This window comes from Scyliorhinus torazame, chromosome 3 (assembly GCF_047496885.1).
Source record: "Scyliorhinus torazame isolate Kashiwa2021f chromosome 3, sScyTor2.1, whole genome shotgun sequence".
NCBI classification, from domain to species: Eukaryota; Metazoa; Chordata; class Chondrichthyes; order Carcharhiniformes; family Scyliorhinidae; genus Scyliorhinus; species Scyliorhinus torazame.
This window is the reverse complement of record NC_092709.1, coordinates 326,617,617-326,643,433: the sequence shown is the minus strand read 5'-3', so window position 1 is coordinate 326,643,433 and position 25,817 is coordinate 326,617,617. Positions and strand designations below refer to the sequence as shown.

At 46.5% G+C, this 25,817-nt stretch overlaps 1 protein-coding gene across 1 annotated transcript in view; it reads left to right on the top strand.

The window, feature by feature from the left end:
* Positions 1-21,185, top strand: part of rpia (ribose 5-phosphate isomerase A (ribose 5-phosphate epimerase)) — a 36,237-nt gene extending 15,052 nt beyond the window's left edge. Inside the window, exons 3-9 of the mRNA XM_072497642.1 lie at positions 888-943; positions 9,906-9,965; positions 13,585-13,649; positions 14,285-14,353; positions 14,844-14,985; positions 17,400-17,499; positions 20,813-21,185. Coding sequence (XP_072353743.1) covers positions 888-943; positions 9,906-9,965; positions 13,585-13,649; positions 14,285-14,353; positions 14,844-14,985; positions 17,400-17,499; positions 20,813-20,910 — 590 coding nt within the window. The 3' untranslated portion in view covers positions 20,911-21,185. The remainder of the gene's footprint in view (positions 1-887; positions 944-9,905; positions 9,966-13,584; positions 13,650-14,284; positions 14,354-14,843; positions 14,986-17,399; positions 17,500-20,812) is intronic.
* Positions 21,186-25,817: the final 4,632 nt, after the last annotated feature.

Genomic DNA, 25,817 nt, shown 5'->3' with positions numbered 1-25,817 from the left:
GGCTGAACCTGAATTTCATGGAGGCTTTATCATAATTTACATGCTTTTCGCACTCTAGGTCCCAGCTTAGAAAGTCCAGGATCCCATATGCGTTGTTGACCACTTTCTAAACCTGCCTTGCAACAGTCCGTGATCTATGTACATATACCCCCAGGTCCCTCTGCTCACGAACCCCCTTTAGAGTTGATCACTTTGTACTTCCCTGTATTCTATTTCATCTGCCAAGTGTTCATCCACTCCACAAACTCCTATTCTCTCCTGAGGTTTATAACCAACCCCCTCACCGTTTACAATACTTCCAAGTTTGGTGTTAACATCCAACTTTGTAATTGTGCCCTGCACACCCATGTCTTGGTCATTAATAGAAGTGAAGAAAAGCAGCGGCCCCTGGGGAACTCCCCATTCCTCCAGTCCGTTTACCACGACTGATTCCTATCGCTCAGCTATTTTCATAACCCTTCCAGTGAAATGAAATGAAATGAAAATCCCTTCTTGTCACAAGTAGGCTTCAAATGAAGTTACTGTGAAGAGTCCCTCGTCGCCACATTCCAGCGCCTGTTCAGGGAGGCTGGTCCGGGGATTGAAGCGTGCTGCTGGCCTGCCTTGGTCTGCTTTAAAAGCCAGCTATTTAGCCCTGTGCAAACCAGCCCAGTGTATTGAAGTGTTTACGATTGTGCATTAGCGGTAAAGATTAATTAATGTAGGGTTAATTTACGGGGTTGGTTGGTGTACGTTTATTTATTTGTACTTACTGAACAAAATAAATTATCTACCGTGTTCTACGGCCTAATTTTTTGGTCACCCTCTTATGTGAAGAGAACAGATTAGACTAGATTTCTGCCACCTTCTCCTCTGTTCTCAAAAACCTTTGTTTCTGTTTTCTGCAGCTAAACGGGTTCGAGACGAGAATCTGAAAATAGTCTGTGTTCCTACCTCATTCCAGGTGAGCCTGAAGTTAATATTCTCAAACACCAGCATTCTGTATACTGTGCATTTGCCCTAGCGACATGGGAAACACAAATTGAAGTTTCCACAATGACCCGATAACAAAGGTTTACTTGCGTTTATATAGTGCCTTTCATGGCCATAAGACACCCCAGACACTTGATGGCCAGTGACTTACAAAAATTTCCACGCTTCAAATGCAAAAGCAGCAAATTTGCGCATGACAAGATCCCACAATGTGATGATGACCCAGCCAGTTTTTCTTTTCAGCGATGTTGATTGGTTGGTAAATATTGACCAGGACATTTGATGAGAATTTCCACGCTCTTTTTTGAAACAGTGAGAGAATAGACGGGAGCCTTGGTTTGACATCTTGTCCAAAAGGCAGAACCTCTGACAAACATTCCCACAGAACTGCATTGGAAAGTGCCAAGCAGAGGTTTGGTGCACAAACGTGTGGTAGATGAGATTGGGTGTGGAGAAATGTGACATGATGCGTATTAGTGTGAAGATTAAGGGGCAATAAAAGGGTACAATTCTAAAAGGATCGCAGGAACAGCGGGACCTGGAGGTTTATGGGCATAAGTTATTCGAGTGACGCAGGCAGAGAAAATGGTTACAAAATACACACTACAAAAAGCAAGTGGGCAGCACGGTAGCACAGTGGTTAGCACTGTGGCCCCACAGCTCCAGGGTGTGTCTGTGTGGGTTTCCTCCGGGTGCTCCGGTTTCCTCCAAAGACGTGCAGGTTAGGTGAATTGGACATGCTAAATTGCCCTTAGTGTTCAAAAAGGTTAGGAGGGGTTATTGGGTTACGGGAATAGGGTGGAAGTGAGGGCTTAAAGTGGGTTGGTGCAGACTCGGTGGGCCGAATGGCCTCCTTCTGCACTATGTTTTATGGTGAACCATTTGTAACACCCTGGTTCCTGCTGAAACTGCGCATTGTGCCTAATTGTGGCCTCATCAGGTTGGATATGAAGGTTTTGGAGAGGGTGCAGAAAAGTATAATAAGAATGGCTCCATGGATAAGGAACTTGGGATAGATTGGAAAACCCGAGCGATTTTGCTTCGAGAAGGGAAGGAAGATTGAGAGAAGGTTTGATAGACGTGCTCAAAATCACGAGCGGGTCTAGACAAAGTAGTTAAAGTGAAACTGTGCGTTCTGGTGGGAGGGTTGAGAACCAAAGGGGGCAAATCTAAGGTGAGTGGCAAAGGAACACACAGTGGCAAGAGGTACAGCGAAGTTACCTCTGGACATAGGAGCCGAAGTAGGTCACTCCACCCCTTCTCCGCCATTTGACGAGATTGTGGCTGATCCGTTTGTGTTTTAGAACATAGAACATAGAACAATACAGCGCAGTACAGGCCCTTCGACCCACGATGTTGCACCGAAACAAAAGCCATCTAACCTACACTATACCATTATCATCCATATGTTTATCCAATAAACTTTTAAATGCCCTCAATGTTGGCGAGTTCACTACTGTAGCAGGTAGGGCATTCCACGGCCTCACTACTCTTTGCGTAAAGAACCTACCTCTGACCTCTGTCCTATATCTATTACCCCTCAGTTTAAAGCTATGTCCCCTCGTGCCAGCCATTTCCATCCGCGGGAGAAGGCTCTCACTGTCCACCCTATCCAACCGCCTGATCATTTTGTATGCCTCTATTAAGTCTCCTCTTAACCTTCTTCTCTCCAACGAAAACAACCTCAAGTCCATCAGCCTTTCCTCATAAGATTTTCCCTCCATACCAGGCAACACCCTGGTAAATCTCCTCTGCACCCAACAAACAAAGAACAAAGAAATGTACAGCACAGGAACAGGCCCTTCGGCCCTCCAAGCCCGTGCCGACCATACTGCCTGACTAAACTACAATCTTCTACACTTCCTGGGTCCGTATCCTTCTATTCCCATCCTATTCATATATTTGTCAAGATGCCCCTTAAATGTCCCTATCGTCCCTGCCTCCACTACCTCCTCCGGTAGTGAGTTCCAGGCACCCACTACCCTCTGCGTAAAAAACTTGCCTCGTACATCTACTCTAAACTTTGCCCCTCTCACCTTAAACCTATGCCCCCTAGTAATTGACCCCTCTACCCTGGGGAAAAGCCTCTGACTATCCACTCTGTCTATGCCCCTCATAATTTTGTATACCTCTATCAGGTCGCCCCTCAACCTCCTTCGTTCCAGTGAGAACAAACCGAGTTTATTCAATCGCTCCTCATAGCTTATGCCCTCCATACCAGGCAACATTCTGGTAAATCTCTTCTGCACCCTCTCTAAAGCCTCCACATCCTTCTGGTAGTGTGGCGACCAGAATTGAACACTATACTCCAAGTGTGGCCTAACTAAGGTTCTATACAGCTGCAACATGACTTGCCAATTCTTATACTCAATGCCCCGGCCAATGAAGGCAAGCATGCCGTATGCCTTCTTGACTACCTTCTCCACCTGTGTAGCCCCTTTCAGTGATCTGTGGACCTGTACTCCTAGATCTCTTTGACTTTCAATACTCTTGAGGGTTCTACCATTCACTGTATATTCCCTACCTGCATTAGCCCTTCCAAAATGCATTACCTCACATTTGTCCAGGTTAAACTCCATCTGCCATCTCTCCGCCCACGTCTCCAGACAATCTAAATCCTGCTGTATCCTCAGACAGTCCTCATCGCTATCCGCAATTCCACCAACCTTTGTGTCGTCTGCAAACTTACTAATCAGACCAGTTACATTTTCCTCCAAATCATTTATATATACTACAAAGAGCAAAGGTCCCAGCACTGATCCCTGTGGAACACCACTGGTCACAGCCCTCCAATTAGAAAAGCATCCCTCCATTGCTACCCTCTGCCTTCTATGGCCTAGCCAGTTCTGTATCCACCTTGCCAGTTCACCCCTGATCCCGTGTGACTTCACCTTTTGTACTAGTCTACCATGAGGGACCTTGTCAAAGGCCTTACTGAAGTCCATATAGACAACATCTACTGCCCTACCTGCATCAATCATCTTAGTGACCTCCTCGAAAAACTCTATCAAGTTAGTGAGACACGACCTCCCCTTCACAAAACCGTGCTGCCTCTCACTAATACGTCCATTTGCTTCCAAATGGGAGTAGATCCTGTCTCGAAGAATTCTCTCCAGTAATTTCCCTACCACTGAAGTAAGGCTCACCGGCCTGTAGTTCCCGGGATTATCCCTGCCACCCTTCTTAAACAGAGGAACAACATTGGCTATTCTCCAGTCCTCCGGGACATCCCCTGAAGACAGCGAGGATCCAAAGATTTCTGTCAAGGCCTCAGCAATTTCCTCTCCAGCCTCCTTCAGTATTCTGGGGTAGATCCCATCCGGCCCTGGGGACTTATCTACCTTAATATTTTTTAAGACACCCAACACCTCGTCTTTTTGGATCACAATGTGACCCAGGCTATCTACACCCCCTTCTCCAGACTCAACATCTACCAATTCCTTCTCTTTGGTGAATACTGATGCAAAGTATTCATTTAGTACCTCGCCCATTTCCTCTGGCTCCACACATAGATTCCCTTGCCTATCCTTCAGTGGGCCAACCCTTTCCCTGGCTACCCTCTTACTTTTTATGTAAGTGTAAAAAGCCTTGGGATTTTCCTTAACCCTATTTGCCAATGCCTTTTCATGACCCCTTCTAGCCCTCCTGACTCCTTGCTTAAGTTCCTTCCTACTTTCCTTATATGCCACACAGGCTTCGTCTGTTCCCAGCCTTTTAGCCCTGACAAATGCCTCCTTTTTCTTTTTGACGAGGCCTACAATATCACTCGTCATCCAAGGTTCCCGAAAATTGCCGTATTTATCTTTCTTCCTCACAGGAACATGCCTGTCCTGTATTCCTTTCAACTGACACTTGAAAGCCTCCCACATGTCAGATGTTGATTTGCCCTCAAACATCCGCCCCCAATCTATGTTCTTCAGTTCCCGCCTAATATTGTTATAATTAGCCTTCCCCCAATTTAGCACATTCATCCTCGGACCACTCTTATCCTTGTCCACCAGTACTTTAAAACTTACTGAATTGTGGTCACTGTTACCGAAATGCTCCCCTCCTGAAACATCTACCACCTGGCCGGGCTCATTCCCCAATACCAGGTCCAGTACCGCCCCTTCCCTAGTTGGACTGTTTACATACCCGCTCCAAAGCCTCCACGTCCTTCCTATAATGCGGTGACCAGAACTGTACGCAATACTCCAAATGCGGCCGTACCAGAGTTCTGTACAGCTGCAACATGACCTCCTGACTCCGGAACTCAATCCCTCTACCAATAAAGGCCAACACTCCAATTTGAATTCCAGATTCCCATCTTATAATAATAATAATCTTTATTGTCACAAGTAGGCTTACATTAACACTGCGATGAAGTTACTGTGAAAAGCCCCTAGTCGCCACATTCTGGCGCCTGTTCGGATACACAGAGGGAGAATTCAGAAAGTCCAATTCACCTAATATCACGTCTTTCGGGACTTGTGGGAGGAAACCGGAGCACCTGGAGGAAACCCACGCAGACACAGGGAGAACGTGCAGACTCCACACAGACAGTGACCCAAGCCGGGAATCGAACCTGGAACCCTGGCGCTGTGAAGCCATAGTGCTAACCACTGTGCTACCGCGCTGCCCACAGAATCTACCACTTTATTTACCACCGATAAACTTTGATTCCCTTGCCTCACAAAAATCTAACCGCTTCTGCCTTAAAAATATTCGGTGATTCCGCTTCCCCCGCCTTCTGAGGCAGAGAGTTCCAAAGTCGCACAACCCTCCTGAGAGGGAAGAATTCTCCTCAACTCTGTGCGAGAAGGGCGACCCCCAACTTTAAACGGTGCCCCCGAGTTCTGGACTCACCCGCATAGGGGAAGCACCCTTTCCACGTCCAGCTTGTCAACACCGTTCAGGATCTTATTTACAGGTCACCCGTCTGAACTCCAGTGGAAATGAACCCAGATTGTCCAATCTTTTCCTCAGAGAACAACCTGAGTTGTTATCGCAAAATTGTTATGGCGCTAGAAAGAGGCCCTTTGGCCCATCGTGTGTGCACTGGCTCTCCAAACGTGCATCCATGTCTTAGTGCCATTCCCCTTCCTTTTCCCCGTACCCCTGCACGTTGTTCCTATTCAGATAATCATGTAATGCCCTCTTGAATGCCTCCGTTAAAACTGCCTCCACCACACTTCCAGGCCACGCAATCGCTCAGTGTGAAGTAGTTTTTTCCTTACATCGCATTTGCTTCATTTGTAAATCACTTCAAATCTGTGCCCTCTTTTTTTTTTTAATGATTTTATTTAGTGGGAACAGATCCTCCCATATTCTACTCTGTCCAGCCCCCTCATGGTTTATTTATTAATTAAATTTTTTATATTTTTTACAGTACCTAATTCATTTTTTCCAATTAAGGGGCAATTTAGCGTGGCCAATCCACCTAACCTGCACATCTTTGAGTTGTGGGGGCGAAACCCACACAGACACAGGGAGAAAGTGCAAATTCCACACGGACAGTGACCCAGAGCCAGGATCGAACCTGGGACCTCGGCGCCGTGAGGCATCAGGGCTCACCCACTGTGCTTTTTTTAAAATTTAGAGGTCCCAATTCATTTTTTTCCAATTAAGGGGCAATCCACCAACCCTGCACATCTTTTGGGTTGTGGGGGTGAAACCCATGCATGAGAATGAGCAAACTGCACACGGACAGTGACCCAGAGCCGGATCGAACCTGGGACCTCGGTGCCGTGAGGCAACAATGCTAACCACTGTGCCACCATGCTGCTCAATCATGGTTTTATCGGTATCTGGAAAGCACTGCTGGAGAGAGGCAGATTCAATCGAGGCTTTCAAAAGAGAATTGGATAAGAATGAAAATTTCCAGGGCAACGGGGAAGGGGAGTGGGATGAGCTGACTTGCTGTTGCAGAGAGCTGTCAGGGACATGTCCGGCTGAATGGAGTCCGACTAGACGGTAACCATTCTGTGACCGCCTTTGACAAGGTGCCACATGGGAGACTGTTGAATAAGTTAAGAGCCGTAAGATCTTGGCATGGATAGAGGATTGGCTGACTGGCAGAAGGCAGAGAGTGGAGAAAGCGGTCTTTTTCAGGATGGCAGCCGATGACTATTGGTGTACCTCAGGGGTCTGTGCTGGGACCACAACTTTTCACAATATACATTCATGATCTGGAGTAAAGAACTGAAGGCACTGTTGCAAAGTTTGCAGACAATATAAAGATCTGTAGAGGAGTAGGAAGTATTGAGGAAGCAGGGGGACTGTAAAAGGACTTGGACAGGCTAGGAGAGTGGGCAAAGAAGGGGCAAATGGAATATGATGTGGAAAAGTGTGAGGTTATGCACTTTGGAAGGAGGAATGGAGGCATAGACTATTTTCCAAATGGGGAGATGCTTAGGAAATCAGAAGCACAAAGGGACTTGGGAGTCCTTGTTCACGATTCTCTTAAGGTTAACGTGCAGATTCAGTCGGCAGTTAGGAAGACAAATACAATGTCAGCATTATGTTGAGAGGGCTAGAATACAAGATCAGGGACGTACTTCTGAGGCTATATAAGGCTCTGGTCAGTCCCCATTTGGAATATTGTGAGCAGCTTTGGGCCCTGTATCTAAGGAAGGATGTGCTGGCCTTGGAAAGGGTCCAGAGGAGGTTCACAAGAATGGTCCCTGGAATGACGAGCTTGTCGTCTGAGGAACGGTTTGAGGACTCTGGGTCTGTACTCGTTGGAGTTCATAAGGATGAGTGGGGGGGTCTTATTGAAACTTATAGAATACTGCGAGGCCTGGATAGAGTGGACGTGGAGAGGATATTTCCACTTGTAGGAAAAACTAGAACCAGAGGACACAATCTCAGACTAAAGGGACGATCCTTTCAAACCGAGATGAGGAGGAATTTCTTCAGCCAGAGCGTGGTGAATCTGTGGAACTCTTTGCCGCAGTAGGCTGTGGAGGCCAAATCACTGAGTGTCTTTAAGGCAGAGGTGGCCTAATTCTGCTCCTATATCTTCTGGTCTTATGGACCGTCTCTTTTGGGTTCATGCTGTAATGCAGTCCACATTTCATAGAATTATAGCACCAAAAGATGCCATTCAGCCTGCTTTGTGCACCAATATGGCAGGGCGGCACAGTGGTTAGCACTGCTGCCTCACAGCGCCAGGGACCCGGGCTCAATTCCGGCCTTGGCTGACTGTGTGGGGTGTGCATGTTCTTCCCGTGTCTGCGTGAGTTTCCTCCGGATGCTCCGTCTTCATCTCACAGTCCATAGATGTTTTTAAAAAAGTGTTTTTATTGAAGATTTTCATTTATATTTATAACGGGGGAAAAAAAGCATATTAACGTATAATCCAAATACACAATTGTGACAAACCTCCCATAAAGTATGAACAGGCTACACCATTATAGTGAACACAATAGAAATATCATCAAAGTAACCAAAACATAACAGAGAAATTGCTATGGCAACATAAATAAGTCTTTTGCATCCTTCGATCCCCACTAAACACTATGCGGGTTAAACTATTCACCTGTGCTGCACATTTTGCTGGTGTGGTTTATGTTGGTGGATTGTGCCCAACCCGGAAGCAGGAACCCCAGCTGTACACTATGGCGAGGCCCACCGAGGGTGGTGAGGCCATGTCAGGAGAACTTGCCCTTCTTTTGGGGGGCATGTATCTGTAGTGCTGCTCGTGCCCCGCCAGTCTGCGGCCTTGGGTGGCGCTGCTGATCCCCACCCGAGCAGGATTCTCAGGTGGGCAGCTGAGAGTCCAAAGATGTGGGATTGGGTAGGTTAGCTGGATTGGCCATGATAAATTTCCCCTTAGTGTCCAAAGATGTGTAGGTTAGGTGGGGTTACGGGGAGGGGAGGGGGGTTGGGCTTAGATTGGGTGCTCTTTCAGAGGGTTGGTGCAGACTTGACGGGCTGAATGGCCTCCTTCTGCACTACAGGAATTCTAATTGTTGAAGAGGCCAGTCCTCCTGCTCTGTCCATTCTGGCTCTTGCAGAGTGCAGCCGCACTGCCCTGCCTTTTCCCTGTAACCCTGCTGCAAGTTCTTTCTGTTCAGATAATTCTTTTTGTTTGAAGTCCTTGATTGAGTCTGCTTCGATCATTTGTTCAGTTGGATGTCACATACCCCATTGTGTCCTTGAAGCTGGGAGGTGTGCTAGTCTTCACCTTTCCTCAACCAAAATCAAACAGTAGACTAGTTGGTCATTCATATATGTCGTGTTGTGGGATCTCGCTGCAAACACGATATACAGCATAGCTGACCCTAGTGGCATTTTAATTCATTGCATATGTAGGGCTTAAGTGTTGTTCCTGGGAAAGTGATCGGATGTTATTCTACAGGTGCATCTTTCACCACAAAGATTCCTCGGTAAGATGTTGCCACTTTTGTCTTAAATGCAGCATCTTTTTGTACAAGTAGCAAAATAACGATTGGGAGCCTGTGTTATTCCCATCCCTGCAGAAAACCCTTTAATTCCTCAACCAAAGCCTGCTTGACCTGGGCATTGAGTGTGCAGTTTGACTAAGAGAGAGAGGGAGAATCACAGCCATATCTTGTCCAGTCCTATCCTGGCCAATCTGTGTGTGCGTGTGCGTGTGCGTGTGTGTGTGTGTGTGTGCGCGCGCATGACCTCCTCAATTCGGCAGTCACTTGTAACTTCTCAGTTGCTTAGTCTGTTTATCAACCTATTCCTTCATAAAGTGGATCACCCTCTTTATGACTCCCAAGTATGAATGATTCTTCATATCTATGAGAGACTTGTAGGTCTATAGTGCCTCCTATCTTTTGAAGTTTGTGTGGATCATTCGATTATCCACAGACCTTTTTATATAAGAGAGCCGATGTTCGGATTTTCTTTAACACTAAGACTGCAGCCTATCTTACTAAATGTGAATGTGCCTGTTCAAACTGTTATCTGTTCTGCTCCTTCAGGCTCGTCAACTAATCCTACAGCACCAGTTGACTCTCAGCGACCTGGACAGACACCCTGAGGTAGGGCGCCTTTACCTGTCTTCGTTGTGCTGCCAGTTCTGATTTTGGAGGACTGTGGGTGGGCCTACGGAGAAAATAGAGTTCCCGTACAAAAGCAAAATGCTGTGTATGCCGGAAATCTGAAATTACAATAGAATGTTGGGAACACTCAGCAGGGCACCCTGCGACTGTGGAGAGAAACACAGTTCATGTTCCAGGGTGTGATGGGCCACCATAAGAACTTGTGTTAGTTCTGAGGAAAGGCCATCGACCTGAAATGCTAACACTTATTCTCTCTCCAGATGCTGTCTGACCTGCTGAGTGTTTGCCGCATTCTCGGTTATTATAAAAATGGTCGTTCAAAAGACCGTAAGACCATAAGACATAGGAGCGGAAGTAAGGCCATTCGGCCCATCGAGTCCACTCCACCATTCAATCATGGCTGATTTCAACTCCATTTACCCGCTCTCTCTCCATAGCCCTTAATTCCTCGAGAAATCAAGAATTTATCAACTTCTGTCTTAAAGACACTCAACGTCCCGGCCTCCACCGCCCTCTGTGGCAATGAATTTCACAGACCCACCACTGGCTGAAGAAATTTCTCCTCATCTCTGTTCTAAAGTGACTCCCTTTTATTCTAAGGCTGTGCCCCCGGGTCCTAGTCTCCCCTGCTAATGGAAACAACTTCCCTACGTCCACCCTATCTAAGCCATTTATTATCTTGTAAATTTCTATTAGATCTCCCCTCAACCTCCTAAACTCCAATGAATATAATCCCAGGATCCTCAGACGTTCATCGTATGTTAGGCCTACCATTCCTGGGATCATCCGTGTGAATCTCCGCTGGACCCGCTCCAGTGCCAGTATGTCCTTCCTGAGGTGTGGGGCCCAAAATTGCTCACAGTATTCTAAATGGGGCCTAACTAATGCTTTATAAAGCTTCAGAAGTACATCCTTGCTTTTATATTCCAAGCCTCTTGAGATAAATGACAACATTGCATTTGCTTTCTTAATTACGGACTCAACCTGCAAGTTTACCTTTAGAGAATTCTGGACTAGGACTCCCAAGTCCCTTTGCACTTCAGCATTATGAATTTTGTCACCGTCTAGAAAATAGTCCATGCCTCTATTTTTTCCAAAGTGCAAGACCTCGCACTTGCCCATGTTGAATTTCATCAGCCATTTCTTGGACCACTCTCCTAAACTGTCTAAATCTTTCTGCAGCCTCCCCACCTCCTCCATACTACCTGCCCCTCCACCTATCTTTGTATCATCGGCAAACTTAGCCAAAATGCCCCCAGTCCCGTCATCTAGATCGTTAATATATAAAGAGAACAGGTGTGGCCCCAACACTGAACCCTGCGGGACACCACTCGTCACCGGTTGCCATTCCGAAAAAGAACCTTTTATCCCAACTCTCTGCCTTCTGCCTGACAGCCAATCGTCAATCCATGCTGGTACCTTGCCTCGAATACCATGGGCCCTTATTTTACTCAGCAGTCTCCCGTGAGGCACCTTATCAAAGGCCTTTTGGAAGTCAAGATAGATAACATCCATTGTCTCTCCTTGGTCTAACCTATTTGTTATCTCTTCAAAGAACTCTAACAGGTTTGTCAGGCACGACCTCCTCTTACTAAATCCATGCTGACTTGTCCTAATCCGACCCTGCACTTCCAAGAATTTAGAAATCTCATCCTTAACAATGGATTCTAGAATCTTGCCAACAACCGAGGTTAGGCTAATTAGCCTATAATTTTCCATCTTTTTCCTTGTTCCCTTCTTGAACAGGGGGGTTACAACAGCGATTTTCCAATCCTCTGGGACTTTCCCTGACTCCAGTGACTTTTGAAAGATCATAACTAACGCCTCCACTATTTCTTCAGCTATCTCCTTTAGAACTCTAGGATGTAGCCCATCTGGGCCAGGAGATTTATCAATTTTTAGACCTCTTAGTTTCTCTAGCACTTTCTCCTTTGTGATGGCTACCATATTCAACTCTGCCCCTGACTCTCCTGAATTGTTGGGATATTACTCATGTCTTCTACTGTGAAGACTGACGCAAAGTACTTATTTCGTTCCTCCGCTATTTCCTTGTCTCCCATCACTAGATTACCAGCGTCATTTTAGAGCGGCCCAATGTCTACTTTTGCCTCCCGTTTGTTTTTAATGTATTTAAAGAAACTTTTACTATCATTCCTAATGTTACTGGCTAGCCTACCTTCAAATTTGATCCTCTCTTTCCTTATTTCTCTCTTTGTTATCCTCTGTTTGTTTTTGTAGCCTTCCCAATCTTCTGACTTCCCACTACTCTTTGCCACGTTATAGGCTTTCTTTTTTGCTTTGATGCATTCCCTGACTTCCTTTGTCAGCCATGGCTGCCTAATCCCCCCTCTGATAACCTTTCTTTTCTTTGGGATGAACCTCTGTACTGTGTCCTCAATTACTCCCAGAAACTCCTGCCATTGCTGTTCTACTGTCTTTCCCACTAGGCTCTGCTCCCAGTCGATTTTCATCAGTTCCTCCCTCATGCCCCTGTAGTTACCTTTATTTAACTGCAACACCTTTACATCTGATTCTACCTTCTTTCTTTCAAATTGCAGATTGAATTCTACCATATTATGATCACTGCCTCCTAAGTGTTCCCTTACTTTAAGATCTTTAATCAAGTCTGGCTCATTACATAACACTAAGTCCAGAATGGCCTGTCCCCTTGTGGGCTCCATCACAAGCTGTTCCAAAAAGCCCTCCTGTAAACATTCAATGAATTCCCTTTCCTTGGGTCCACTGGCAGCATTATTTACCCAGTCCACCTGCATATTGAAGTCCCCCATGATCACTGTGACCTTGCCTTTCTGACATGCACTTTCTATTTCGTGGTGCATTTTGTGCCCCTGGTCCTGACCACTGTTAGGAGGCCTGTACATAACTCCCATTATGGTTTTTTTGCCTTTGTGGTTCCTCAACTCTACCCACACAGACTCCACATCATCTGACCCTATGTCGTTTAGTGCTATTGATTTAATTTCATTCCTAATTAACAAGGCACCCCCGCCCCCGCTCAGGTAGCTAGTAGAGTTCAAGCTGGGCAAAGCCGCAAGACAGGAGCACTCCAGGCACCTGAACGTGGGACTAGATGTCCATTAACCCATCCACCGGCTCAAATATTCACTCTGTCCAGCATGGTGGCGGCTACTATCCACCAAGGTGCTCTGCAACAAGCATCTGAGCTTCATCAACGACGTCTTCCAGGCCTGTGACCTCTACCACCGAGAAGATCAAAGGCAGGAACATGAGAACAACCTCCACGTTCCCCTCTAGGCTGCACGCCATCCGGACTTTGAAATATATCACCATTCCTGCATTGTCCCTGGATCAAAATGTGGAGGCTCCCTGCTCCGAGCACTGTTGAGTGTCCCGACATCACGTGGACAGCAGCTGCTGAAGAAGGCAGTTCACCACCATCTTAAGAGTAACTGGGGATGGACATCAAATGCTCGCCTTGTTAGTGTGACCCATAGTTCAAGCACAAATAATTCATGTGCTTTGCATAATATGCTGGCCAGTGTCAATGAGGGCAGCTGTATTGTTGCACATTTACTGGACTGGTTTACTTAATTTTCTCCTTTCGTTACCCTGCTAGCTCGATGTGGCTATTGATGGTGCGGATGAGGTGGACTCGGACCTTAACTTAATCAAAGGTGGAGGGTGAGTGTTCCACAAGAACGTGTTGCATCTTTGCTCCTTTTGGACATTAGGTGTAGAAAGAACTTTCATTTATGAAATGTTTTTCACAATCTCAGTATCTCCTGTGGAAACAGCACAGGTTGCTCTTCACTGGATCAAGCACAACCCACTCTACCCCAATCACTGAACAATTTAACTGGGGATTGTGGGGGGGGGGGGCGCGGGGGGCGGGCGGGCGCTGGGGCTGCACAGTGCTGCTCTCCGCCTCCAAAATATTGATCACATAACGCACAAAAATAATCCACCAGTGTGGTCTAATCTCCTTGGCATGAGTTTTCCAGTGATCTTTTTCGTTTTTGGTCTCCCATTTCTGAATCTGTCCAGAGCTTTTAGTGTGGCACTCTGCCAATGTGTTGCACAGTCCGAATTCTCCATACTTCTCAACGCTTGGGAGTCAACTTTTGAGTTGGATCATGGAGGCAAAAAGTTTAGGCTCGCTTTAAGAAACAGTTAGCAGTGAGTGACTTGTGGTGGGGAATGGGCTAAGATGAGCCACTTGGCCAACCTCATCTATCCAGGAATTATCTAGTGGTAAATGCGGGATGGGAGGTACGTGAGTTTTGAGAGTAACACTGTTGCCTCTCCTGCTCCAACAGAGGTTGTTTGACTCAGGAGAAGATTGTTGCTGGCTGTGCCAAGGAATTTATTGTTGTTGCAGATTACAGGTGAGCTGGATCATTTGCCCTTTTAAGTAAGCATTGTTGGAAAAGATGTAAAGGATTTCATGCAATCTTTTCGTGGTTACATTCTCTGGATTCAGATGAAGACAACCTTTCAGGCAATTTGAATGGGATCCTCAAAAAGATTACCCGAACCCATTTTCCTACTGCAGCTTTAAGCACAGGCAGGCAGAGTCTCAGTTTCATGTACCATCTGAAGGACCACACCCATGACGGCACAGGACAGTCCCTCAAACGAGACTGAAAGTGTCCGTCTGTCAGACTGAAGATTTTTTTTGTTATGGTCACCACAAATATAAGAAGTTAAACGGTGCAGACAAACTGCTGGACTTCCCGCGCTAAAGATTGGCACGGTACAAAAAGGGTGTTTTTTGGGTGTGTTTGGTTTCCGAGTTATGGACGATGAATACACCTGTACTAAACTTGGTGACGTGTGACCTCGTCGTCTTTTCAGTTCCTTTTAATTTTTGTTTAGGAAGGATTCCAAAAGCCTTGGGGAGAAATGGAAAAGGGGCGTTCCAATCGAAGTCATTCCAATGGCTTATGTGCCAGTTACCAAGGCGATTGCTGCTAAGTTTGGTGGGGCAGCTGAGTTACGAATGGCTGCAAATAAAGCTGTAAGTACACAACTTAGCGGGAACTCTCGTTGGTGTCCAAGCCAAAACTTTCTTTGTAGATCAGAGAAGACCTGTTGGTTAAGTGCAATGTAGTGTGGACTCGGGAATAGAACAGGCCAGGCAGACTAGAGCACGCATGTGTTCGTGTCCCTCCCCTCCCACAAATCAGTGCTGAACTAGCTAATGCTAGCTGAGGTGGGAATTGGAATGCTGAATTTGGTTAGCCCTGTGCGAGCATTCCTGCTGCTAAACTGTATTCAATGATTCCTGTTGGAAGTACTATGTATCTGCGCACTAATTGTAATATAATGGCGCAGATGGAGACCGTTGAGTCCATCAAGTCCGTGTAAACTCCCTGTACAGCAATCCAATCAGTCCCATTCACCCACTCTGTTTCCGTGGCCTTTCAACTTTATTTCCCTCAAATGCCTATAACTCGTTTTCATTCGCAACACAATCAGGGGTACCACATGGAAACAGCCAGACTCCAAGAAAGATCGTTATCCCCGGACATCTAGGCAAGGGAGGCCTTTAGCACCTTCCCAGAACTGAAACTTTCTTTTGACATGCTAAATGGGGGTCAGAAATCGTCTGGAGATGCGATGACCAGGACTGTTTCAAACAATGTCTGTACTTAACAAAATTATGCGAACCATCCGGCATTCAGTAAAACAAATCAATATGTTAATATTACGTTTTTTCAAACTATCTGTATTCAGTAAACAATTACCATATCAATACGGAACCTTACGACATTGAACAGTATAACTGACCATTGCAATGTACAATCTGGGAGAGCCACGGACTCGGGGGCGGGGGGGGGGGGGGGGGGGAGCTGCATCATTCAGGGCCGAGCTCTCTGTGTCTCCCACATGCAAGTGAAACAATAAAGATTTTCCTTGAAGCTAAACACAGTCTCCAGAACTCACCTTTAATTCCCTCCAACAGTTAGCAAAGTCACCATAGACCCCAGATGACCATAGGCTGCTTTCCCCTTTGAGGGGGAGAGCTGACTGGTGGTGATTTAACCTGAGGATCACCACACCTCAGGCAAGGGGACAGGTGGAGACTTTGGGCCTTCATGGATAACCTTTTTTGTAATCATTGATTGTCTCCACTTCCACCACCATCTTAGGCAGCGAGTCTCGGGTCATTACCATACGCTGGGTACAAATAAAACTTCTTCCTCACATCCCTCCCCTTTTTCTCTTTCCCCAAACCTTAAAATCTGGTGTCCACACATCCTTGTGCCATCAGCTCATGGGGATAGTTTTTCTTTGTCCATCTTATCAGAGTTGGTAAAGTTCAGCAGGTCTGGCAGCGTCTGTGGAGGGTGAAACAGAGTTAACGTTTTGAGTCCACACGACCCTTCAGAACTCTTCTTTGTTAACTGTGTTTCCCTCTCCACAGATTCTGCCAGGCCTGCTGATTGCACCAACTCATTCTGGTTTCAGTTCAGATCTCCAACATCTGCCGAATTTTGCTTTTGTTATCGTAAACCTGTCATGACCATAGTCACTTAAGTGAGGCTGTTCCATCACTCAATAATATCATGGCTGATTTTGATTGTAACTTCCCCTTCACTTCCTGCCTACCCCTGATGATCTTTCATTGTCTTGTTGATCAAGAATCGATCTAGCTCTGCCTTAAAAATATTCAAAGACTCTGCTTCCACTGCCTTTTGAGGAAGAGTTCGAGAGATTCTCAACCCTCGAGAGAAAGAATTTCTGTCTTAAATGAGTGACCCCCTAGTTTGAGATTCTCTCAAGTAGAAACATCCTCCTCAGTCACCCTGTCATGACCCCCCAGGACCTTATAGATTTCAATCAAGTCACCTCGTACTCTTCTAAATTGCAGCGGATATAAGGCTAAATGTCTGACCTTTCCTCATAAGACAACCTGCCCATTCCTGGTATTAGTCCAGCAAACCTTCTCTGTCCTGCTTCTAATCCATTAACAATTTTCCTGAAATAAGGAGACCAATAATGTACATAACACTCCAGGTGTGTTCTCATCACTGCTCTGTACAACTGAAGCATTACCTCCTTACATTTGTATTCAGTCCCCCTTGCAATAAACAATAACATTTTATTAGCTTTTCTAATTACTTGCATACTAACCTTCTCCAATTCATGCTCTAGGACACCCAGATCCCTCTGCATCTCAAGAGTTCTGCAATCTCTCACCATTTAGACAATATGCATCTCTTTTATTTGCCATTCGCATTTCCCCATATGATGCTCCACCTAATCCTTTGGCTCAGAGGTGAGAGTGCTACCCACTGAGCCGTGGCCGACACCTATTCAACAGATAGTAATGTGGCAGGTTAGCATCTTTTGAGGGTTGATGTGAACCTCTTTCCCCATGTTGATGGTGAGGGATTTGAGGTGTTCTAAAGTGTTACTTTATTCCAGGGACCAGTGGTGACGGATAACGGCAATTTCATCTTGGATTGGAAGTTTAATAATATTTCTGACTGGAAAAACGTGAATGTCAGCATTAAAATGATTCCAGGTGAGGAAATTGTTTCCATTCTACGTAGAAACAAAGAAAATAAAAGGAAGAGGAGGCCATTCGGCCCTTCGAGCCTGCTCCGCCATTCATTATGATCATGGCTGATCATCAAGTTCAATACCCTGATCCCGCCTTCCCCCCATATCCTTGATCCCTTTCACCCCAAGAGCTATATCTAATTCCTCCTTGAAATTACAAAATGTTTTGGCCTCAGCTACTGTCTGTGGTAGCAAATTCCGCAGATTCACCACTCCCTGGGTGAAGAAATTTCTCCTCACCTCAGTCCTAAAAGGTTTACCCATTATCCTCAAACTATGACCCCCTAGTTCTGGACTCCCCCACCATCGGAAACATTCTTTCTGAATCTACCCTGTCTAATCCTGTTAGAATTTTGTAAGTTTCTATGAGATCCCCTCTCGCTCTTCTAAACTCCAATGAATATAATCCTAACTGACTTAGTCTCTGCTCATATGACAGTCCCGCCATCCCAGGAATCAGCCTGGTAAACCTTCGCTGCACTCCCTCCATAGCAAGAACATCCTTCCTCAGATAAGGACACCAAAGCTGGACACAATACTCCAGGTGTGGCCTCACCAATGCCCTATACAATTGCAGCAAAACATCTGTATTCCTATACTCAAATCCTCTCGCTATGAAGGCCAACATACCATTTGCCTTTACTATCTGTTGTACCTGCCTGCTTACTTTCAGTGACTGATACACGAGGACACCAAGGTCTCGCTGAGTATCCACCTCTCTCAATTTACACCCATTCAAATAATAATCTGCCTTCCTATTTTTGCTACTGAACTGGATAAGCTCAGCTTTATCCATATTATCCTGCATCTGCCCACTCACTCAGCCTCTCCCAATCCCAATGAAGCATCCTCCTCACAGCTCACCCTCCCACCCAACTTTGTATCATCTATGAATTTGGAGATAATATATTTAGTTCCCTCATGCACCATTAATATATGTATTAGCCACTTGGAAAACTAGCGTTTAGAACTGACCTTTAACCTATTGGGAGATGTTCACTGTGGTTGCCTAATTATAACAATATTAGGCGGGAACCGAAGAACCTAGATTGGGGGTGGATGTTTGAGGGTAAATCAACATCTGACATGTGGGAGGCTTTCAAATGTCAGTTGAAAGGAATTTAGGACCAGCATGTTCCTGTACGGAAGAAGGATAAATACGGCAAATTTCGGGAACCTTGGATAACGAGAGATATTGTAGGCCTCGGCAAAAAGAAAAAGGAGGCATTTGTCAGGGCTAGAAGGCTGGGAACAGACGAAGCCTATGTGGAATATAAGGAAAGTAGGAAGGAACTTAAGCAAAGAGTCAGGAGGGCTAAAAGGGGTCACGCATATAGGGTTAAGGAAAATCCCAAGGCTTTTTACATGTACATAAAAAGCACGAGGGTAGCCAAGGAAAGGGTTGGCCCACTGAAGGATAGGCAAGGGAATCTATGTGTGGAGCCAGAGGAAATGGGCGAGGTACTAAATGAATACTTTGTATCAGTATTCACCAAAGAGAAGGAATTGGTAGATGTTGAGTCTGGAGAAGGGTGTGTAGATAGCCTGGGTCACATTGAGATCCAAAAAGAAGAGGTGTTGGGCGTCTTGAAAAATATTAAAGTAGATAAGTCCCCAGGGCCTGATGGGATCTACCCCAGAATACTGAAGGAGGCGAGAGAGGAAATTGCTGAGGCCTTGACAGAAATCTTTGGATCCTCACTGACTTCAGGTGATGTCCCGGAGGACTGGAGAATAGCCAATGTTGTTCCTTTGTTTAAGAAGGGTAGCAAGGATAATCCAGGGAACTACAGGCCGGTGAGCCTTACGTCAGTGGTTGGGAAATTACTGGAGAGAATTCTTCGAGACAGGATCTGCTCCCATTTGGAAGCAAATGGACGTATTAGCGAAAGGCAGCATGGTTTTGTGAAGGGGAGGTCGTGTCTCCCTAACTTGATAGATTTTTTCAAAGAGGTCACAAAGATGATTGATGCAGGTAGGGCAGTGAATGTTGTCTATATGGACTTCAGTAAGGCCTTTGACAAGGTCCCTCATGGCAGACTGGTACAAAAGGTGAAGTCACACGGGATCAGGGGTGAGCTGGCAAGGTGGATACAGAACTGGCTAGGTCGTAGAAGGCAGAGAGTAGCAATGGAAGGGTGCTTTTCTGATTGGAGGGCTGTGATTAGTGGTGTCCCGCAGGGACCAAAGCTGGGACCTTTGCTGTTTGTAGTATATACAAATGATTTGGAGGAAAATGTAACTGGTCTGATTAGTAAGTTTGCAGACGACACAAAGGTTAGTGGAATTGCGGATAGTGATGAGGACTGTCAGAGGATTCAGCAGGATTTAGATTGTTTGGAGACTTGGGCGGAGAGATGGCAGATGGAGTTTAATCCGGACAAATATGAGGTAATGCATTTTGGAATGTCTAATGCAGGTAGGGAATATACAGTGAATGGTAGAACCCTCAAGAGTATTGACAGTCAGAGAGATCTAGGTGTACAGGTCACTGAAAATAGGCAACACAGGTGGAGAAGGTAGTCAAGAAGGCATACGGCATGCTTGCCTTCATTGGCCGGGGCATTGAGTATAAGAATTGGCAAGTCATGTTGCAGCTGTATAGAACCTTAGTTCGGCCACACTTGGAGTCTAGTGTTCAATTCTGGTCGCCACACTACCAGAAGGATGTGGAGGCTTTAGGGAGGGTGCAGAAGAGATTTACCAGGATGTTGCTTGGAATGGAGGGCATTAGCTATGAGGAGCTGTTGAATAAACTCGGTTTGTTCTCACTGGACTGACGGAGGTTGAGGGGTGACCTGATAGAGGTCTACAAAATTATGGGCACAGACAGAGTGGATAGTCAGAGGCTTTTCCCCAGGGTAGAGGGGTCAATTACTAGGGGGCATAGGTTTAAGGTGAGAGGGGCAAGGTTTAGAGTAGGTGTACGAGGCAAGTTTTTTAGGCAGAGGGTAGTGGGTGCCTGGAACTCGCTACCGGAGGAGGTGGTGGAAGCAGGGACGATAGTGACATTTAAGAGGCATCTTGACAAATACATGAATAGGATGGGAATAGAAGGATACGGACCCAGGAAGTGTACAAGATTTTAGTTTAGACTGGCAGCATGGTCGGCAGGGGCTTGGAGGGCCGAAGGGCTTGTTCCTGTGCTGTGCTTTTCTTTGTTCTTTGTTCTAATACATTTTGGCCTGATCCCATTTTCCAAGACTTTACTCTTTTAATTCACATCTGAAATGCTTGTGAATATTCTGTACTTCTAAACACTTGTGTCCCTGCAGGAGTGGTAGAGACAGGATTATTCATCGACATGGCAGAAAGGGTTTACTTTGGCCTGGAGGATGGATCAGTCTGCTTCCGTGACCGACATTCACATTGACGAAGAGCAAGAGCACCTGAGGCTCCTCAGACCTGTGGAGATCACCTTGCCTTAATTGTCCGGCCAAATATCTTCGATTTAAAAAAAAATTGTTATATTTCTTGTTTATATATCCCTGCTTTGGACATGCGATTATGGAATAATTAGTTGAGACGTAACAATCTGCAGAATGTGGTATTGTGTACCATAAGAGACCGGTTTCATACTGTGCCAAGGAACAGGATCACTGTATCCCATAAAAGGGGAGGGGGCGAGGGGAGGGTGTGGTACTGTGGATCCAGAGGGTGAGGTGAGGTGGGGGGGGGGCATGGTCCCGTGGATCCAGAGGGTGGGAGGGGGGCGTGGTCCTGTGGATCCAGAGGGTGGGAGGGGGGGGCGTGGTCCTGTGGATCCAGAGGGTGGGAGGGGGGGGGGGGGGAAAGAGTATGGTACTGTGGATCCAGACTATGTGTATTCACCCAGGTCTTTCTCATTACTGAATTCTGTGACTCAGCCATTCTACATGTCACATTTTACATAATAGTCTGAAGGAAGGGAAGTTACCCTTGTTTTGTTTACTCGAGGGATGAATCCTGATGGTGGCGACACAACCTCCACCTTCCATCCCTGCTTGGTCCTCTTTGTGCGCGTGCCAGCTCACTGGAAACGAAGGTGCCTGGATTGAAGGGAAACCTGTCTGTTTTTGTCGCATGTTCAATATACTTGGAGCCAGCAATTGAAATTTACAGACGTTCACCGTTTGTCTTAAGCCTATTCGAGCTGGTAAACCATGTGACTGCCTTAAAGCACCGATCGCCTCAGTTACAGTCTGTGTGAAACACTCTGTAACACCTGCCCGACAACTGTTCTATTGTCGGTGCGTTTTCTGGGGATCCCCAGTTAAACGTGTTCGGCAAAAGTGAAATACTTTTCTTTTGAAGTTGTGAAAATGTATTATTTTGAGACCTGCAACTTTTTTTTCTTTGTTTTATTTTGGTGCATCACTTTTAACTGGATCAGTGAAAGTATTGTTTATACGTCTAATAAAACGAATGTGACCTTATTTACCTGGCTTTTAAGAGTACCTGCTTTTTATTTCTACATTTTAAGTTGAATTAAAATACCGTGGTGCGATTTGAACCTGCGTAACTTTATTAGTGTTACTAATCTAATAACACATCAGATACTGCCCTATCTAATATGTGGCCATTCCTTCATCGTCGGGCCCAAATCCTGGAATTCTTTTGTGGGAGCAACTTCCCGCGTTGCCAGCAGTCCAAGATAAAGGCTCTCCACCACCTCGTCCAAGTACAACAAGGGACAGGCAGTGAATGCTGGCTTTGCTCCTGGTTTGGGGGAGGCCGGGAAGGTGGGGGGGGGGGGGGGGGGAGAGAGAATGTGTTGGCGGGTCACTGCTGTGACTAGAATAAATTTTCCACAACCTATTGCTACAGGGAGCTACAACTTGGTGCAGTCAGTCCCTTCTGTTGACTGTCTTGATAATTTTTGTATTACTGTGTGTTTTAATGATGTGGAGATGCCGGCGTTGGACTGGGGTGAGCACAGTACGAAGTCTTACAACACCAGGTTAACTCTGTTGGACTTTAACCTGGTGTTGTAAGACTTCGTACTGTGTGTTTTAAGACATTGAGGATACTTACATTGCACAGTATGTTTCACAGTTTGCATCAATGTGACACTTTTGGGGAGTGTTTAACCTCCAAATTCACTTCACATTAATTTATTCCTTTGAGGCTTTGACATTCAGGCAGTAGGAGACAATCTAAAAACTCGGGAAACATTTACTAAGCAACAAAAGTAATACTGAGGCGGCGACTTTACTGGCTCAGGTTGGACAGTGGTTAGCACTTCACCCTCAGCGCCAGGGACCCGGGTTTGATTCCAACCTTGGCGATTATGTGGAGTTTGCGCTTCTCCTCGTGCCTGTGTGGGTTCCCTCCGGGTGCTCCAATTTCCTCCCACAGTCCAAAGATGTGCAGGTTAGGTGGATTGGCCATGATCAAGTTTCAGGGAAATGGGGACAATTAGCACACCATCGAAATTGGCTTGACAAACACAACGCTTTGATATTGTAAACGGGTACACAGGGTAGTCCAGAAAACAATTAAAGTTAAAGCACACAGGACAATGGATCCGCATAATGTGATCAAAATAACTGTAACAAATTCAAAGTAACAATATGATGACCTAATGTAAATGCAACGCTTTGTAACGCAAAAAAGGATATAAGAATATGTAAGAATCTTTGAGGAGCAGAAGCAAACTGGAATTACAGCTCCCGAGTTCTGCTCTCCCTCAGGCATGTTGTATAAAAGCCGGTTTTGTTGAAGCTCAATACGGGCAGCACGCTAGCACAGTGGTTAGCACTGTGGCTTCACAGCGCCCGATTCCCCGCTGGGTCACTGTGTGGAGTCTGCATGTTCTCCCCGTGTCTGCGTGGGTTTCCTCCCACAGTCCAAAGACGTGCAGGTTAGGGGGATTGGCCATGATAAATTGCCCTTTGTGACCAAAAAGGTTAGGAGGGGATATTGGGTTATGGGGATAGGGTGGAAGTGAGGGCTTAAGTGGGTCGGTGCAGACTCGATTGGCCGAATGGCCTCCTTCTGCACTGTATGTTCTGTTCTGTCTCAAAAGACTCAATTCATTTATTCACTCCAACAAAGACCAAGCTATTTCTGACCAATATCGAATCATGCAGTTGTTTTACTTTACACAGGGCCCAGTCATGTGTCCTGACGACTATTCAGCAAAAGATGGTGTTGAGTGAATTGATTAATATATAACCAAGTTGACTTCCGGGTTGTGGCGATGCGGAGCTAAGCCGCGCGATTCGGCAGCTCCCGCGAACACGGACTTTTGGGCCCGCTAACGGAGCCCCAACGGCATTTAAAAAAAAAAAAACCCGTGGGGAAGGAAGAAGAAAGGTCCCCTACAGACCTGCATGGATCAGACCCGCAGCGAAACGGCGAAAAAAGCGGCCCTGGAGCAGCGGGAGAAGAAAGAAAAAAAAGAAGGAAAAAACAAAATGGCGGCGCCCACTGACAGAGAGGAGATGAAAGAGTTCATCAAGTGCTGCTTCGAGGAGCTGCGTAAGGAGATGGTGGCGCCTATACTGGCAATGGTTGAAAAACTTGGAGCAACCCAGAAAGCCCAAGAGGTGAAGATTCAGGAGATCCAGGAAAAAGTGAGTGAGAACGGCGACGAGCTCGTGGGCCTGGCGGAGAGAGTGGAGCGGCACGAGGCGCTGCACAAGTCGTGGGCGGGAAGACTCGAAGACCTGGAGAACAGATCAAGGAGAAACAACTTGAGGATCCTGGGTCTCCCAGAAGGAGTGGAGGGGGCCGATACCGCGGCATATGTGGGCACAATGATCGGGCCCCCCCCGGGATTGCTGGAGCTGGATGGGGTGCACCGAGTGCTAGTGAGGATGCCCAAGGCAAAAGAGCCGCCAAGGGCGATGGTGGTGAGATTTCACCGGTTTACGGACAGAGAGAGGGTCCTGAAATGGGCCAAGAAGGAACGGAGCAGCAAGTGGGACAATGCGGAGATCAGAATATACCTGGACTGGAGCGCGGAGGTCGCTAAGCGGAGAGTGGGTTTCAACCGGGCCAAAGCGGTGCTCCATCGGAACGGAGTGAAATTTGGAATGTTGCAGCCAGCGCGACTGTGGGTTACACATAATGGCCAACACCACTACTTCGAAACGCCCGAAGAGGCGTGGACCTTTATACTAGCTGAAAAATTGGACTCTAATTGAGGGTTTGTGTGGGAGGGTGGTGTTTGAGGGTTGAAGTATGATGGTTGTTGTACATAGGGAGTCAACCACGCGCAGGAAATGCTATATGGGCTGGGGGAGAGGGACAAGGCCACGACAGGAGTTGCGCCATGGGGGGCGGGGCAGGCTTTGGAAGGCGTGGGGTTGTCTTTCCCGCGCACGGCAAAAAAGGCGGGAAGGGGAACAAAGGAATGTACATTGATTGGGAGATTCCCACACGGGGTGGTTAAAGTGATGGCGGGGGAAGCCGGGGTCAGCAGGTGTCAAACAAAGAACAAAGAAATGTACAGCACAGGAACAGGCCCTTCGGCCCTCCAAGCCCGTGCCGACCATGCTGCCCGACTAAACTACAATCTTCTACACTTCCTGGGTCCGTATCCTTCTATTCCCATCCTATTCATATATTTGTCAAGATGCCCCTTAAATGTCCCTATTGTCCCTGCTTCCACTACCTCCTCCGGTAGCGAGTTCCAGGCACCCACTACCCTCTGCGTAAAAAACTTGCCTCGTACATCTACTCTAAACCTTGCCCCTCTCACCTTAAACCTATGCCCCCTAGTAATTGACCCCTCTACCCTGGGGAAAAGCCTCTGACTATCCACTCTGTCTATGCCCCTCATAATTTTGTATACCTCGATCAGGTCTCCCCTCAACCTCCTTCGTTCCAGTGAGAACAAACCGAGTTTATTCAACCGCTCCTCATAGCTAATGCCCTCCATACCAGGCAACATTCTGGTAAATCTCTCCTGCACCCTCTCTAAAGCCTCCACATCCTTCTGGTAGTGTGGCGACCAGAATTGAACACTATTCTCCAAGTGTGGCCTAACTAAGGTTCTATACAGCTGCAACATGACTTGCCAATTCTTATACTCAATGCCCCGGCCAATGAAGGCAAGCATGCCGTATGCCTTCTTGACTACCTTCTCCACCTGTGTTGCCCCTTTCAATGACCTGTGGACCTGTACTCCTAGATCTCTTTGACTTTCAATACTCTTGAGGGTTCTACCATTCACTGTATATTCCCTACCTGCATTAGACCTTCCAAAATGCATTACCTCACATTTGTCCGGATTAAACTCCATCTGCCATCTCTCCGCCCAAGTCTCCAGACAATCTAAATCCTGCTGTATCC